The 15,441-nt window shown below is 43.8% G+C and overlaps 1 protein-coding gene across 2 annotated transcripts; it reads right to left on the reverse strand.

Moving 5' to 3' along the window:
• Window positions 1–2,455: 2,455 nt before the first annotated feature.
• Window positions 2,456–12,994, reverse strand: arglu1a (arginine and glutamate rich 1a). 2 transcript variants are annotated; one of them, XM_010884358.5, is made up of 4 exons: window positions 12,389–12,994; window positions 6,936–7,203; window positions 4,424–4,507; window positions 2,456–4,013 (listed from the first exon to the last, which is right to left on the reverse strand). In XM_010884358.5, exons 1-4 carry the CDS (start codon window positions 12,718–12,720, stop codon window positions 3,849–3,851), a joined length of 849 nt encoding a protein of 282 aa, XP_010882660.1. In that variant the 5' UTR covers window positions 12,721–12,994; the 3' UTR covers window positions 2,456–3,848. The 2 variants fall into 2 exon arrangements, with proteins under 2 accessions (XP_010882660.1, XP_010882661.1); XM_010884359.5 differs by having other exon boundaries at window positions 3,438–4,013; window positions 6,936–7,161; window positions 12,389–12,985.
• Window positions 12,995–15,441: the final 2,447 nt, after the last annotated feature.

Here is a 15,441-nt window from a genome sequence, read left to right on the forward strand (position 1 = left end):
CAAACACCTTTCCAAACTAAATTACATGTGTCAGTCCTATGTGTGAAGTTTTCACACTTTTGAACGTCTTAATTTAATCAGTAGTGTATTTAAGGGTACAATTGCTTATTGCATTGTTTGCTTAGCTGATAGTGTAAAGGGCGAAATCGCAAGAGATTGATAATTACGGGTCAGGGAGGAATGCGGCGGCCGGGACGGATCCTCTTTACTTGAATAGACACACGAGTGTGACTGTGGCAACTTCACTCAAACCGCGGCACGGACCGACTCTCCGCAAACGGGCGGATGTTTATTGGCCTTCTAGACAAAATTAACAATAAGACTAATGAACGGCCAATAGCCTATTTTAAGGAATAACACAGTTAAAAATATCATGGCTAACTGGGAGAAACGAATAAATTTGCTTACAAACCAATAAGTAAGAACAAAATAAGTTAATATATCCTAGTGTAATTGTAAAGTGAACAAATAGAAAATGTATCCAAGAGACGCTACGTTTTTACCTTCCCCGAATAGACAAAAGAGTTCCATAAATGTAGATAATATCCTGCTCTCGGGAAAAGAGAGGAAGCAGTAAGTTCCTCATTCTTAAAAATACCCCCTTACCTTGCTAAAAAAAGCCGTAAACGATCGGTAATGACTGTTCTGCGCTTTTCCTGCCTGCCAAAATTTAGCAAAGCATCGGGAAGCACATCCCAACTGTCTTTAACAACATTCTGATATCCCAACATTAAAAAAATCACTGAGCTCTGGTAATTAATGTGTAATTTACCTTAAGAGTTACAACAATGGCCTAATAGTAATAATAACAGCAACTGTTTGTTGTTTCCTTGCAATGTAATTTTGTAAAGAGACCCTAAATGGCCTAAAACATTATTTAATGAGTTTAATAAAAATAATATAAAATAAATTATAATAACAGCAATATTTTCAATAAAGGTTAGCAGTTTATATAGTTTAGCTTGAAATAAATCTGCCTTAATAAATAATGTGTTTAGGCCATTACAAACTCAACTTTCCATCTGCATTAAGCCTGGAATTGAACTATAAACTAATTATTAAAAAAATATAGGTCTAAAATGTGCTGGGGAAAAAAAAGTAAAATAGTAGGCCCATTTTTTGCCCAAATCAAACCATAACAAAGGCATGTGTGATTAGTTGGGGGTAGGCTGAACTTATTCCGTCTGCAGCTGAATATACACCGGTATCTTATTAAACAAACCTCTTGGACTCATCTTCGCATAGGCTATTGTACTGTAACGTTATTAAACAAACAATTACAGAACTGACCTGATGTGACCATAGGGTTTCCATCTTTTCTCACTTGAAAGGCCCTGTGATCAGCGGGACGGGGTTCTCATGATGGGTCGTACCTTTGTTTATTCAGTTGGTCTTGCGGCTTTCAACGAAGAACATATCAGGTCCATTGGTGTCCTGTAGGATCAAACGACCCCCCTGTTGCTCTCTATGCACCCTGTCGTTGAAAGGACGTTGACATGAAAAAGAGGCCTATACCAAGTTTTCCCGGACCCAACGCTTCGCTTCAGCGCTGATGGGCACTTTCAGATGTGTGACAACCGTGCTACGTTTGTCTTGGCAGGCACTACGATTGTTAGCGCACTCGAGTGAGAAAACATCACTGTCACCTATTACCTCGGTTGGCTATGGACTTCCAGATTTCAGCGAGGGTATGGCAATGGTTACTAACTCACGGACGGTTGCTCTCACAGCGATGTCAAAAGCATGTCACATCGTGTCAAACATTCCGATTGAACTTTGTACCTGCGAATGCACCTGGAAATTTCGTGACTCCGGAGACGGTCGTCAGCTCCTGTCTTCCAAAGTCACCGAGTAGGCTAATTACAAGCACATTGTTGACTTGACATTGATAAATAGGACCCACAGTTACTGACGGACATATAATGGATGTGCTACTATACTGTGTAAGAACGGGCAGACAAACTCAAGATGTTGCCAGCGCTTCCATTAGTTCATGCATTTTTACCTGATATCCTTGCCAGAAAATGGACTGGATCTAATTATCCAATCCACGCGCAAATTGCATGCATTCCCAAAGGTGTGAGAAACAATAGCCTACTTACCAAGAGCCTAGAGAGTTGAGACGTCGCCGATACACAATTAAATTAGCCGATCATTACCCTCAATATACATTACTGCTAAGACAAACCTATTGTCCGAACTAATCCATTTCAAATATAGCAGAGCAAATTAAAATATGCCCAAATACCTATAAAGTTGTTTTAACAAAACAGCTTTTTATTTTATTATGAATAACAAAACCGTATTATTATTTTTTTTAAACTGAATGATAAAAATATCCCATGAAATGTGACCCAGACTGGAGAAAAAGCATGGAAGACAAACGTCAATCCATGAACAGAACGAATATACGACATACACACTGTCTAAAACCCACAAATCAGAGACCGTTGGATACGCATTCAAGGGATTTATTGGTGAATTGTTCAGTCCCCATTAACAAGTCGGGGAAATTACCACAAGACAAGTTTCACTTTATCAAGAAGCCCCTCAGGCCTACCAGAGGTCGGCCAGACTTAACCATCACTCGCACATCCAGCCACGCGCACACGCGCGCACACACACACACACACACACACACGCGCACACTCCTGGCCAGACCTCAACATGTAGCTAGCTAGTCAATCTTACCTGGACTTGGATATCCTTTTTACGAACCAATAGTCATTTGAAGGGGGACCCTTTTAGGGCGAGGTTAAATATACTACACCAAAACTAAAGGTACAGAGAGGCTCATTGCTGGGACAGGATGTCAGAGCACATTTCACTTGCAGACTTGCACCTGGAGTTCAGTGAAATGATGCCACATTACACATCCATGGGACTTAGTCTTTCTGTAGTTGTCGTCGTGTGGACTCAATTCATACATTAACTCACAGCAGTGTGACATCACAGCGATTCTAACATTACATCATACAGGAAATGTCCCCACCCCCCCCCCCCACCCTCCTGACCACAACGAGACTCCCTTATCCTGTGCCCGACCCTGCAGCGTGCCCGAAGTAGCTGGGGGGGGGGGGGGGGGTTTGGGGTTGTTGGCCTGGGTTCAACTGCACAACGGTGTCTCTCCGTTCGCTCAGCACTTCCAAGCCGACGCTGAACTACAGAACTGGCTGTTGTTGGAACGCGAGGACGGCTCGGGGGCAGTCATGAGGCGTAAGACACAAACCTTTGAGCTACGCCGCCACAATGACAGTCCACGCCACCGTGCCAGGAGGTCAGCGTCCTACACTGATCACACCCGGTGCAGGACACCGCAGGCCAACCCCCCCCAAACCACTCCATTCTCACAAACATCAACGGGACACACTTTCATCCATCCATATTATGAGTTGTTTTTCTCTCTCTCTCTCTAAATCCTAGCGTCTTACTGTATATAAAAAAAAAAGAAGAGGGCATTCAACCGCTTGTTGACCGAAGACCTAAGTAAGAGCAGGATCAAGTAGTGACAGCTTTCTACACAACAGTTCAAATCCTTAATAAAAATAAAACCAAAAAGCACTAACAATAGTCATTTGAGGGGCGGTGAGTGGGTTTCGGAGGCGACGGGTGGCGGGGGTGATTCCATTTGGCTAGACAGTCAGGTGTTTAACGGGGGGTGGGTCTCGCCTTCCTCAGCAGGGGAAGGCCTGAAGAGCAGGACGTTGCGCGGCACGAGAGGAGCAGTGCCTCTCCCAGCGCCGTGGTCTGTGCTCCCTTCGGCCTTCCACACGCAGCCAGCGTTCCAGAGCAGAGGAGGCGGAGGGGAGTGCTGGATGATGAGGGCAGGAGGAGGAGGAGGAGGAGGCTCATTCGGTGGCCTTGAGGGAGAAGGACAGCTTGGGTCTGGACTTCCCTTTGCCCAGGATCATTTTCTGTTCCTCCTTCTGCTGTCGCTGGCGGTCCTGCTCCAGTTTCATCCGCTCCTCATGAATCTTTCTCTGCTCCTCTACGATACGCAACTGCTCCTCGGCCTGGCGGAATGACACACAAAGGTCGATTCAGGAGAGCGGCTCATGTTTTCTAAAATGCCTCAGACAGGACAGTGAGTTTTCCCTTTGTTGACATTACTGGCTTGTCCAACATTGTAAATGAGTGGCAGTCAGAACACAAAGAGGACAAGGAGGAAAATACTTTTGGTGAAGGGCTACTGATAAGATCTAAACAAAGCATGTTCCAGCTTGCATTTGGCCAACTATGTAATGACCGAGTTATAAGAAATCTACATCAATACCCTCAATGTCTGAAATAAAGCTACCCCCATTACGCGAAAGACTCAACAACTGGGGAACCTGGAATGGCCCCGTTCGCATTTTGGGGTTTGGGAAGTGGCCGTACGCATTCTTTCTTTCTGAAAAGAACCAGAACAGAGAAGGAAACGTACCAGCTTGGCCTGAGCGTCGGCGATCTTGCGGTTATTCTCCTCAAGAATTTTCTCCAGCTCCTCCCGTTTGGATTTTTCTTCCTCCTACAGGGGTGACACGGTGCCATGTAAGCGCATGGACAGGCTATGGTTGCACATCATCCCTGTCCAAACACACACACACACACACACACACACACACACACACACCATCCTACCACAAGAGTCAGCTCAGACTTCGCTCACATCATAACCACTCTCCCATACATTCTCTGGCAGTCAACCGGAGTGCTTTTATAACACAGGAGCACAAAATATATCAAAAGGGAAAAATAACCCCCTTACCCCTGGCTTTTACCCACTATGTGTGACAATACCCTCCCCTTATAGGAATCATTCAATCACACCTTAAGACTTGTCTGGATCAGCGAAATACATTACAATAGAGAATATAAGGGGAAACCCACTCGTCACACTCAGAATAAGATAAAAAAAAAAAACAGATATAAAAAGTAACATTCTAAAAAAAAAAAAAAAAGTTTAAAAATTATCAATTTGCCTCTCATCATCATCAATAAGCAAGAGAAAAAGGATATATAAGAGGAGTGAATAGGTTTGGCTCACCAATGCACGAATACCTACGCATTTCCTTGCCTGTGTACCTACACAACTGGTGAAAGCATTCGGCATTAAACGGTTGAATATTTACTGTCTCGTCCAGGCTGTTTCCCTGTAGAGAGACAGAAGCGCTCCTGGGGGGGGGGGGGGCTGCCGTACACCAAACATGCCCAGCCCGACCACGGCCTTCCGCTTTAAAAACTGATTTCTGTACTGCTAGCCTGCTGCCTGCAGCCCAGCTCGCCCTTTAAAGCAGCGCTCTCTCTCTCTCTCTCTCACTCGCTCTCTTTCTCTCAGCTTGGTTCACATCATGACAACAACATTGCAGAGGTACAGTGCGGCGGCACACAGAGTGAGAGCCGGGTGGGACAGGGCAGGAGCGAGCTGGGAGTTGTCTGCAGGTCAGGTCAAACGGTGTTAAAGAAGGTGGTGGTGTTAACACAGGTCGTGTCCAAAATCAAAGGAAAACAATAAACACCCCTAAGGAGAAGCAAGTCATGAGGACGTCACAGAGTACATTCAATTGTTTGGTTTTTTTCCTCTTTTTTTTTATTTTTCCAAAAGTGTTAGTTTCAACACAAAAAAGGTGAATAACAAATTAAAAGAAATTAACAGTTAACAGAGGCTTGGACCAGAGATTGTTGACCTTGAAAACGGGAAACAGGAAGTGGAGGTCCGTCATTGTTATGTATTCCAGAGCAGAGACCTTCTAATGGGAGCTTTTCAAAACAAGGATTATTAGGAGGGGGGGCATGACCATATCAACGTTACTGGACACACTAAACTAAATGATGTATGTAATCATAGTCTACTGAAACAAAACACATTAAAACAAAGCGGCCCCACGTTTACTTCAGTAATTTTACAGGGGCAGGGACATACCTCCCCTATCGGCTTAGGAAGGTGGGCTTTTATTTGGGGGGGGGGGGGGGCTCTGAATGGGAGTGATGGGGGAGGGAGAGGAGGAGCTGAGTGAGGCACTTCTCACCCGATTAATAGCAAGCCACTGACCGGGGGCTGGGCCGTGGCAGCCCCGCTCATTCAATGAACATCATAACTACACTGTAGACAAACCAAGGCTCTTATTAATGAAGCCTGGAATAGAAGAGTGTGTGTGTGTGTGTGGGGGGGGGGGGGCTATAACAGAAGGGTTGGGGGGGGGGGGGGGCTATCTGCCCAGCCAGTCACCTAGGCAACTCCTCCAAATCTAGTCTGCTCAGCAAATTGAATTGCCTTAAAGGGGGAATGGAAGCCCTAAGTTGAACACTGCCAGCTCACTGCAACTGTAAATCATGTTGCCCCTCTAGACTGTAGATCACTAGCCGCTACGACTGAGAGAAAGAGAACATAAAAGTTAGGCTGACAGGGGAACTGGTCTACATCCTCTGGGCTGTAGAGAGGCTACACTGGGTTCAGAGCCCATCTGGGGTGACAGGAAACTGGCACTGAATGTCGGACACTAAGACAGTGGACTAATAATGTAACGTCAATTTAAAAAAGGGCGCTTATTATAGATAAAAAAGGCAAAAATTACAATAATAAAAGTTAGAAATAATTCTGAATAGAATGGTATGCATGGGGAAGGACAGGGGAATAAGGATGAGCGAATGAGAAGCTGAAAGTCACTAATATGGTAACTCGGCCATGGAAAAAGTCTCACCGAGAGAAACTCAGGTTTCAGTACTCAATCACCACCTGTTCAAAACGCACAACCCATTGTCCCGGCCCCGCCCACCCAATCTACCCCCGCCACCCAGCCCCCCCTAGCCCTGCCCACCCCTGTAGTAGCAGTGACACTTGTGCCATGGTCTAGTCAGGAGAGGGGCATCCCCACGCGCCACCGGAAGGTGGCGGCAGAGGGGAGGGGCAGAGAAAGAGGGGAGGGGTGCCTGCGTTCCCAACGACCGAGCGTTACCTCTCTGGCCCTCTGGGCCTGCAGCTCGGCGTGCCTCTGCCTCTCCAGCTCCTCCAGCAGCTGGCGCTCCATGATGCGCTTGGCCTCCTCCACCCTCCGCAGGACCTCCCGCTCGATCTCGTCCTTGCGCTTCTCCAGCTCCTCCTCCACCCGTTTGGCCACCAGCTCCTCAACGCGGCGCGCCGTCTCCTCCTCGATCAGCTTCTCCTCGATCTCCACCTGGCGGCTGCACGGCGGGGGTGCGCAGACAAAGAGGGGTGGGGGGTTGCTGAGACGGTAGCAAACGCGACATTACGTGATCAGTGGCGATTCGGCAAACCGTCCATTCAATGTCTTCTACAACACAGTGGCTGGGCTTTCACGCTCACAATGCTGCATCACACTTGAAAACACACATTCAATCATTACCTCGTGTTTTAGAGACTAAAGTGCAGTAGGTGCCACTCTTAAAGAATGCAACATGTGTGTGGGTGCGCGTGTGTGTGTGTGTGTGTGTGTGTGTGTGTGTGTGTGTGGGGGGGGCACGACAAGATTAGATGGGGCAACGAGGTGACACGACACAACCCCCGCTTTTAAAAATATGGGGTGAGGTATGCCGGCCTGAAGGCGAAAGCAAGGGGGGGGGGGTGCAACAAGGCAGGCGTCCTGTTTACCGTTCGAACCCTTTCAACTGACTGCCAACAGGACGTCGTTGTCGCACGGCTTCAGGTACGACAGAAAACACCACACCGCCCGCTCTCGGAGTTCAGCGGGCCCACGCATTCTCACGACCGACACACCTACGAGCAGGAAGCTTCCTTATCTGGCGTTTCTGACATGGCTCGGCGGGCTAAGTGGCCCTGTGGCTAGGGAGTTAAAGACAACAGACCCGGTGGAGTCCGGAGAGTGATAGGTGTCAGGTGACAAATCGGCTTCTGGCCAAACGGTGGCCTGGATCGGATCACGTCTGTCCCTTCCGTATGCAGAGCAACATCACCAGCGCATCAGCAAAAGAAAATCAGCACCGGGGACAATCGCGCTGAAGCGTAAAATGTGCAGAAGACACCAAACAACCTTGGTTTCCTCTTGGATTGACCATGACGTGTGTTATGCACAACAGGCACGGGCAGTGCAGACAGACAAGGGAAGGCGTTCCGTTATGAAGCACAAGATGAAAAGGCATCGACCGTGTCCACATGTTTATTCTTCCATTGCCTTGCTGAAGACTGTGTCATGCCAGTCACCAGGTAGATTCCCCTTGGACCAGATTTATTTGACCAAACCAATGTTTCTGTCAGGTAAACCTGGTCCAAAACTTACAACAACAACAAAAAATTGCTATGTGGAAAAAGCAGATCTAGGAAAGGTTTTAATAAAATTAAATTGAATAAAATGACATGCACATATTTTTTACTATCACAAGCAAATTTCCAATACTGAGTGAAACACCTGTTTACAGTGAACACATTTAAAGTTAGCACAGTTTAATATAATTCAGGGCAATACCCTTTGAAGAAAATCCAGTTTTTGCTAATATTTCAAAATGTATATCATATAGCTTAGAGCAGCCGATATGGTATTCAATGAAGATTGTTTAGTGGTCTGCACGCCACCCATGGTCCATTTCCATATTAACGCCGGCAGAAAAACCTCAACACCGCCCCTTTAATCATGACTAGGATTCATACCCGGCCTACTTTGAAGAGACAGCTTTGAATGGTGTGACCCTGGCCTATAACTGTGCTGAGGATGCACTATTCACCATAGAATATGAACAAACATGCTGCGAACACAGCTCTGACATAAGGAATGAACAGTGCATCCACTGGTAGACAGGAAAGGCTGTGCACAGTTTAAGAGTCCACACTGGATATAGTCAGGTCCAACCGAAGACTTGGAGCTTCTGCACACTTTCCAGAGCATAAACCAGAATGCAAAGGAAAGCAGTTACCACAACCTGCTCCAACATCAGTTCAACGAGGATATACCTCCAACTGAACACAATTGGTTAACATGCTGAATTATCCTGTATCTATGTGAAAGAAGCAGTCCATATTTGTTTTATTTCAGTACATAGCCAAATAAAAATTCCAGTAAGAAGGAGAAGATTGTGTAAGGTATCATTGTACCTAAATCACAAGATACTGTGATATCTAGTGGACAAAGGAGAAAGCAAATAGCTTGAGCGAGAGTAGGAAGCTTAGGGAGAGGAGCTGTATTGAATGTGATCTGAACTTGCCACAATTTACAAAACATTTAGACGAACTGCTCCTGGGAAGAAGAAAAATGACGAGGTTGAGGTGTTGTCTCACAGCAATGCTATCCCAGCACATTTGTGGCCCGTTTCGCAAACACAGTTTAAGCCTGGTCTAGGACGAAACAAAACAAGCTCAACTGAGTTTTTTTAACCAAAAAAAAAAAACAGTTTAACTGTTACAAGAGTAACCTACTGTATACTAAAAGGACTCAGATTAAGTGTTGCTAAACGCGCAGAAGCTTCGGGGAACCAAGCACCCAACCAACCCAACCCGACTACAGATAATGAAAGACTGACATGCAGCCTACTTTTTAATGGCAACATTAACTCAAAGAACACGTAACAAAGTCAGGTAATTTGGACATACTCTTAAACATGTTTAAAATCATGCAAAGAACCTATAATAAGAACAGGGATCATTTTTAAATCGGTCAGTTACAGTAGTTAAGGCTTAGTTCATTTTGATAATCAATTACTGAGGACTTGATGGGTATCGTTGTTCAGCTGTGCCTTTTCAGTGCTTAGAACTAGGATTATTAATACAGACACAGTAGCCACGTTACATAGGTAATCCTATACAGTGAGGGGAAAAAATATTTGATCCCCTGCCGATTTAGTACGTTTGCCCACTGAAAAATAAATGATCAATCTATAGTTTTAATGGTAGGTTTATTTAAACAGTGAAAAAACAACAAAGAAATCCAGAAAAACAAATTTTAATTGAGTGAAATAAGTATTCCACCCCTCTGCAAAACATGACTTAGTACTTGGTGGCAATCACAGGTCAAACGTTTCTTCTAGTTGGCCACCAGGTTTGCACACATCTCAGGAGGGATTTTGTCCCACTCCTCTTTGCAGATCTTCTCCAAGTCATTAAGGTTTTCGAGGCTGACGTTTGGCAACTCAAACCTTTTCTATAGGATTAAGGTCTGGAGACTGGCTAGGCCATTCCAGGACCTTAATGTGCTTCTTCTTGAGCCACTCCTTTGTTGCCTTAGCCATGTGTTTTGGTTCATTGTCATGCTGGAATACCCATCCACGACCCATTTTCAATGCCCTGGCTGAAGGAAGGAGGTTCTCACCCAAGACGGTACATGGCCCCAACCATCGTCGCTTTGATGCAGTGATGTTGTCCTGTCCCCTTAGCAGAAAAACACCCACAAAGCATAATGTTTCCACCTCCACGTTTGACGGTGGGGATGGTGTTCTTGGGGTCATAGGCAGCATTCCTCCTCCTCCAAACACGGCAAGTTGAGTTGATGCCAAAGAGCTCGATTTTGGTCTCATCTGACCACAACACTTTCACCCAGTTCTCCTCTGAATCATTCAGATGTTCATTGGCAAACTTCAGACGGGCCTGTACATGTGCTTTCTTGAGCAGGGGGACCTTGCGGGCGCTGCAGGATTTCAGTCCTTCACAGCGTAGTGTGTTGCCAATTGTTTTCTTGGTGACTATGGTCCCAGCTGCCTTGAGATCATTCACAAGATCCTATGTTATTCCAGCAGGATAATGTCACAAGGCACCAATTTCAGGCTAGTTCCACAAACGTGACACTGACGGCACAGCCCCCACATCACAATCCAATAGAGCATGTTCGGGATGAGGAGGAACAGGTGGTTTGCTGCATGAGCATGTGGCTAAAGATCTGCAGGGACTGAGCGATGCTATCAAGTCAGCATAAGTTCAGCAGCCCTAATGATTGTTTGTCATACCTTGTTGAATACATGCCGCAACAAATTCAGTCTGTTTTGGGGGACGGGGGAGATCCTACCTGATACCAGATCGGTGTACCTAATCAACAGTCTCCTCAGTGTATATTTAACTGACCCAATTGGCAATAATGTTAAATGCATGTCAACCACTTGAACACTGTTGAGATATCTGAAAAGTGCAGCAGTTGAAATTGAGAAACAGATCATAAAACTATCCTGAAAACAATTTTCTATTGTCTTAGCAATGATTTTGCTTCATCTAACTCTATACACATGTTCCACTAAAACAGTTGAAAATGAAAATAACTTTAGATAAACTAAACAAGCTAGTCTACTACCACTATTTCGCGGAGCAAAAGCTAACAGCAAAATATCCTATACTAGTCTGTTACTAACATGGATCGTGTCCAATATTAACCAATAACAAAAATGGTCTAATAAATTAAGCATGTTTTGGTATGTTTTTGTTAGAGAGAGCATTGCATCCATTAGTAAGCTATTAATTTAAGGTCAGCTGCCCCCAGCTAAACAGATGTCATAGAGGCTGTTTGAAGGGGGAAATTTTACATTTGCAGTAATATTGTAACATATGTAATATGTATAAAAAATAAAAAAGTTATGCATCAAATTACCAATGTTCGTATTCAAGTGCATTTTGGTCAATAACCTTATTTGACATGAGTCTTGTTAAAAGATTATAAACTTACATTTTGATATGTAAAGATCCAAATGGTGTTCCAAAGACTACAATTTCCTCTAGACCCAATAGGCTACTTTCAAAGTAAGGAAACATCCAACATCAGTTTTAGCAAAAGATTTCCATTAACATCCGGGAGCGAATCTTAGTTACCTGTAATTCAGACACAGAAGACCAGACGTTTTGGGGGGATATTTTGAGTCAGTTACTTTAGTTTTAATGCTTTCCTCTATTCTTAAATACGGTTTCTTTTTACCAAAGAACGGGATTATATTATTACAATGGAATTGTATTCGAATAACTTTATTTGGCTATAACGTTAAGCAAAGGGAAAACCTGAGTGGCAAACTAGCTAGGTTGCTCATGATCACTTTGACGACACAAATCGTTAAGTTACAGTAAGTACAGTAGCTAGGATCACTAGGATGTTGAATTATGGTGCATGACAACCAGAGGAACAACCTGATTACGCAGACATATGTAAAGTACTGTACTGTACATGCATTACATTAGAAAACGTGCATACACAACGGGTACGTTATTAATCCATGCCATTACATGACAAGTGACATAAGAGACCTCGCAATCAAGGTGATTTGCAAATTGTGCTGTTAATGGTGTTGCAGGCTCGCAAAGCTGACTTGGGCCTTCTCAAGACACGTAGTTAGCTAGCCGGCTAAGTAGCTAGCTAGCTAGCTAGCTGACGCCTTGGCCTGTACGTATGAGGTATGGACGGGCCTGTTAGCATTTTAGCAATGTAATGTAGTAGTATCTTGTATATTGTGCAAATATTTAGCGATGACTCACATCTTTCTCTGTCTTTCCATCTCTGCCTTCTTCTCCTCCTCCTCCTTTCTCTGTTTTTCGTCCAGGGCGCTTCTCTTGCTGAGCGTCCTACCGAATATGTCGATTCTCTCCGGCGGTGTTACTGCTCTCTCCCTTTCCCTGCGGGTCGAGGCTGTGGCGGACCGGGAACGAGAACGCGACTCTCTGCGCCGGTTTCTTTTCGCTTCGCGGGACTTGGATCGCTTCTTGGACCTCTCCTTGTCCCTTGAACGCGACCGGCTCCGTTTTTTACTATGCTTGCTGCTTTTGGAATGTTTGGAACGCGACGAACTGCGACTCCTCGAGCGACCCATGTCTACCTTCTTAAGTCGAACGTTGCTAGCTAGTTCTACCGTTAGAAATAGCCCAATAAATAGAACGATGTTCCACCTACACACTTACACCTAACTACATACAATATCAGATCAATATGTACTGCTAAAAGACTCATATGTCCCAAAAATATTCATTCGAACGTGGTTATTATTTCTGTCCTGAAAACTTGCAGCGCTAAAGCAAGATGGCGACTAGCTCCTTTTTCCCACAATGCAAAGCACTCGGTCTTTCCCGACTACCTTCGGATTGCTGTAGAAACGACGCTGAGCTCAGGCTGCCTCTGCTGTACAGGCAGCAATTCTGTAGCATGAAAATGGGCAAACATGCTTAATCTATAAAAAATACTTAATCGCGTTTATATGTCGTGGCAACGTTAGTTTGTTAAGCCCACGCGCAACAGACGTTGAATGAGTCTACGTTCGTGTCTTGCCGAGCTGTGCGTCTTAATCATAGACTGTATAAATAAGGTCTTAATGCTATCAAATCAAATGCATCCTTATACATAACGTTGTTTAGATTTTTTTTTTGTAAAGGTTATTGTAATTACATTAAAGTCCGTTTCAGATATGCAATACATTAAGTCACGTTTAGATTTGAAGACATCAACAAAAAGCAGGATTTTTTATTTTATTTAGCCATTTACTTGTTAAACCAGTCTGGTTGTCTGTGAGTCAGCCGACTTAATAAGCTTTCCCGGAAGTCTCGCGATGTTGCACCTCTAGTTTAAAAATCAGTGATGCTATGTTGCAGAAGGCCCTTGTCAGCAAAAATATATTGGAAAAAGGGATCTTAAATAATCAACAAATAAATCAAGTCTCGTTTTATAACAAGTATGAATTATTAATATAATGCTGTAACTTAACCAGACCAATGGGTGTTCCCCTGACGACACACATTTACAATACCCTGGCTGCTCTGACTGCCTTTAGGGATTTCTTTGGTATGTCAAAAGACTACAAAAGCCCCAAGGCTGTTGAAAACCAAAGCAACCATTGCTTCAGTGTTAATGTAATAACATTACACTTTCCAATTATTCCTACTTCAAATTTGGCTTTAACTTTGTTAATAACTATTAAATCAAGTACTGTTGTGTGACTTCAGACTGAGTGATCTACAAATCACCTGTCATCATAAATTAGATTATTATAATCTCTAGATCAGTCGGTCATTTACAATTTTCCCATGATTCATTGTTGTTTTGATCATCTCTAACAAGTCAAGAAACAAACTTTGAGACCCTAATTGCCACACATTCAAACAGAATGGGCAGATTTTTGCTTGAGTATGTGCTCTCACTTTGCATGTTTCACCCTCAGGCACACAGTACCACTTCCCAGTTTTCTACTTTGGAGGAGCATGTGAAGTCATGTGACCCACTTGTACCTGACCCACACGTTTCCTTAAATTAACACAACAACCGTGAAGTTCAGATGTAATCCATACTCCCATTTTCTTTAGACGGATTAAACCTCATTAACAATAAAACATTTCATTCGGGAGGTATTTTGTTTTGTTGAGTTGCTTGGGTTAAGCCACGAAATCAGATGTAAACAAATGCACATGTGAAATAATTAGACATGCCCATCCATTATTTTGTCTGAAATGGAGCAAGCTCAACAATAATTCAGTGCCTTATGGGATTCCACTTTGCTTGTGGAGGCAGCATTGTTGTCCACTCACTTGAAGGAGCCCTGGGAGTGTCTAATTAGCCCCTACACTTTTGACAATGTTCACACCCATAGCTTTGGGATACCAGTGCAAATAGTTAGAATAGTGCATGAGCATGGAAATGGAGGGCTGAGTGTGGAGTGGAGGAAGAAGGGGTTCCTCTTGGATTTACCTGTACTTAATGGATAGTGGCGATGCTGACATTGCGATAATCCATTCCATAACACAATCCATGTATGGTGTATAATGTAGAAACATTACGAATCAACATTTGCAGCAGGTCAAAGGCAGTTTTCCTTGGTCAGTAACCAGTAATGTAGTTATTACTTCTTATTGCCTAATAGGCCCAACAATGTTGGCATTTTCTTTTCTTTTTCCTTGCTTTCTAATCTACACCCACTCCCTTCTCATTTAATCTGGAGGTCAAAGCTAGCTCCTCTGCTGATTTAAAAAGCTTGGTCCCCTGCAAATGTAAAAAAGCTAGTTTTTCTGCTGATTTAAAAAGTTAACTTCTATGCTGATTTAAAAAGCCAGTTATTTTTCAGATTTAAAAAGCTAGCTCCTACGCTAATGTGAAAAGTTAGCTCCTCTACCGATTAAAAAATCTAGCTCCTCTACCGATTAAAAAATGTGATCCACTTTGTCTGCAGATATATATTGTTTGTTATTGTGCTGATTTAAAAAGTTAGCTCCTCTGCAAATGTAAAATACTAGCTCTTCTGCTGATTTCAAAAGCGAACTCCTCTGTTCATTTAAAAAGCTAGCTCTTCTGCTAATTTAAAAAGCGAAGTTCTCCACTAATTTAAAAGCTAGCTCCACTGCTGATTTTCATGAATCCCTTCCAATCAAAGACTGATGTAAACCTACACTAGCCTGCCTTTCCTCACCAACTTCCTCTGGGCATCAGATGGGCACAATCAGTTGTAGAAAAAGCCAGCAGTGACCAGACCTCCAGTCTTAATTTTGAATACCCATTTACTGCTATGGACAATATGTAAATAAAATTTTGTGAGTGGCTACACATAACTTAG

Source organism: Esox lucius, chromosome 20 (genome assembly GCF_011004845.1).
Source record: "Esox lucius isolate fEsoLuc1 chromosome 20, fEsoLuc1.pri, whole genome shotgun sequence".
Taxonomy (NCBI): domain Eukaryota; kingdom Metazoa; phylum Chordata; class Actinopteri; order Esociformes; family Esocidae; genus Esox; species Esox lucius.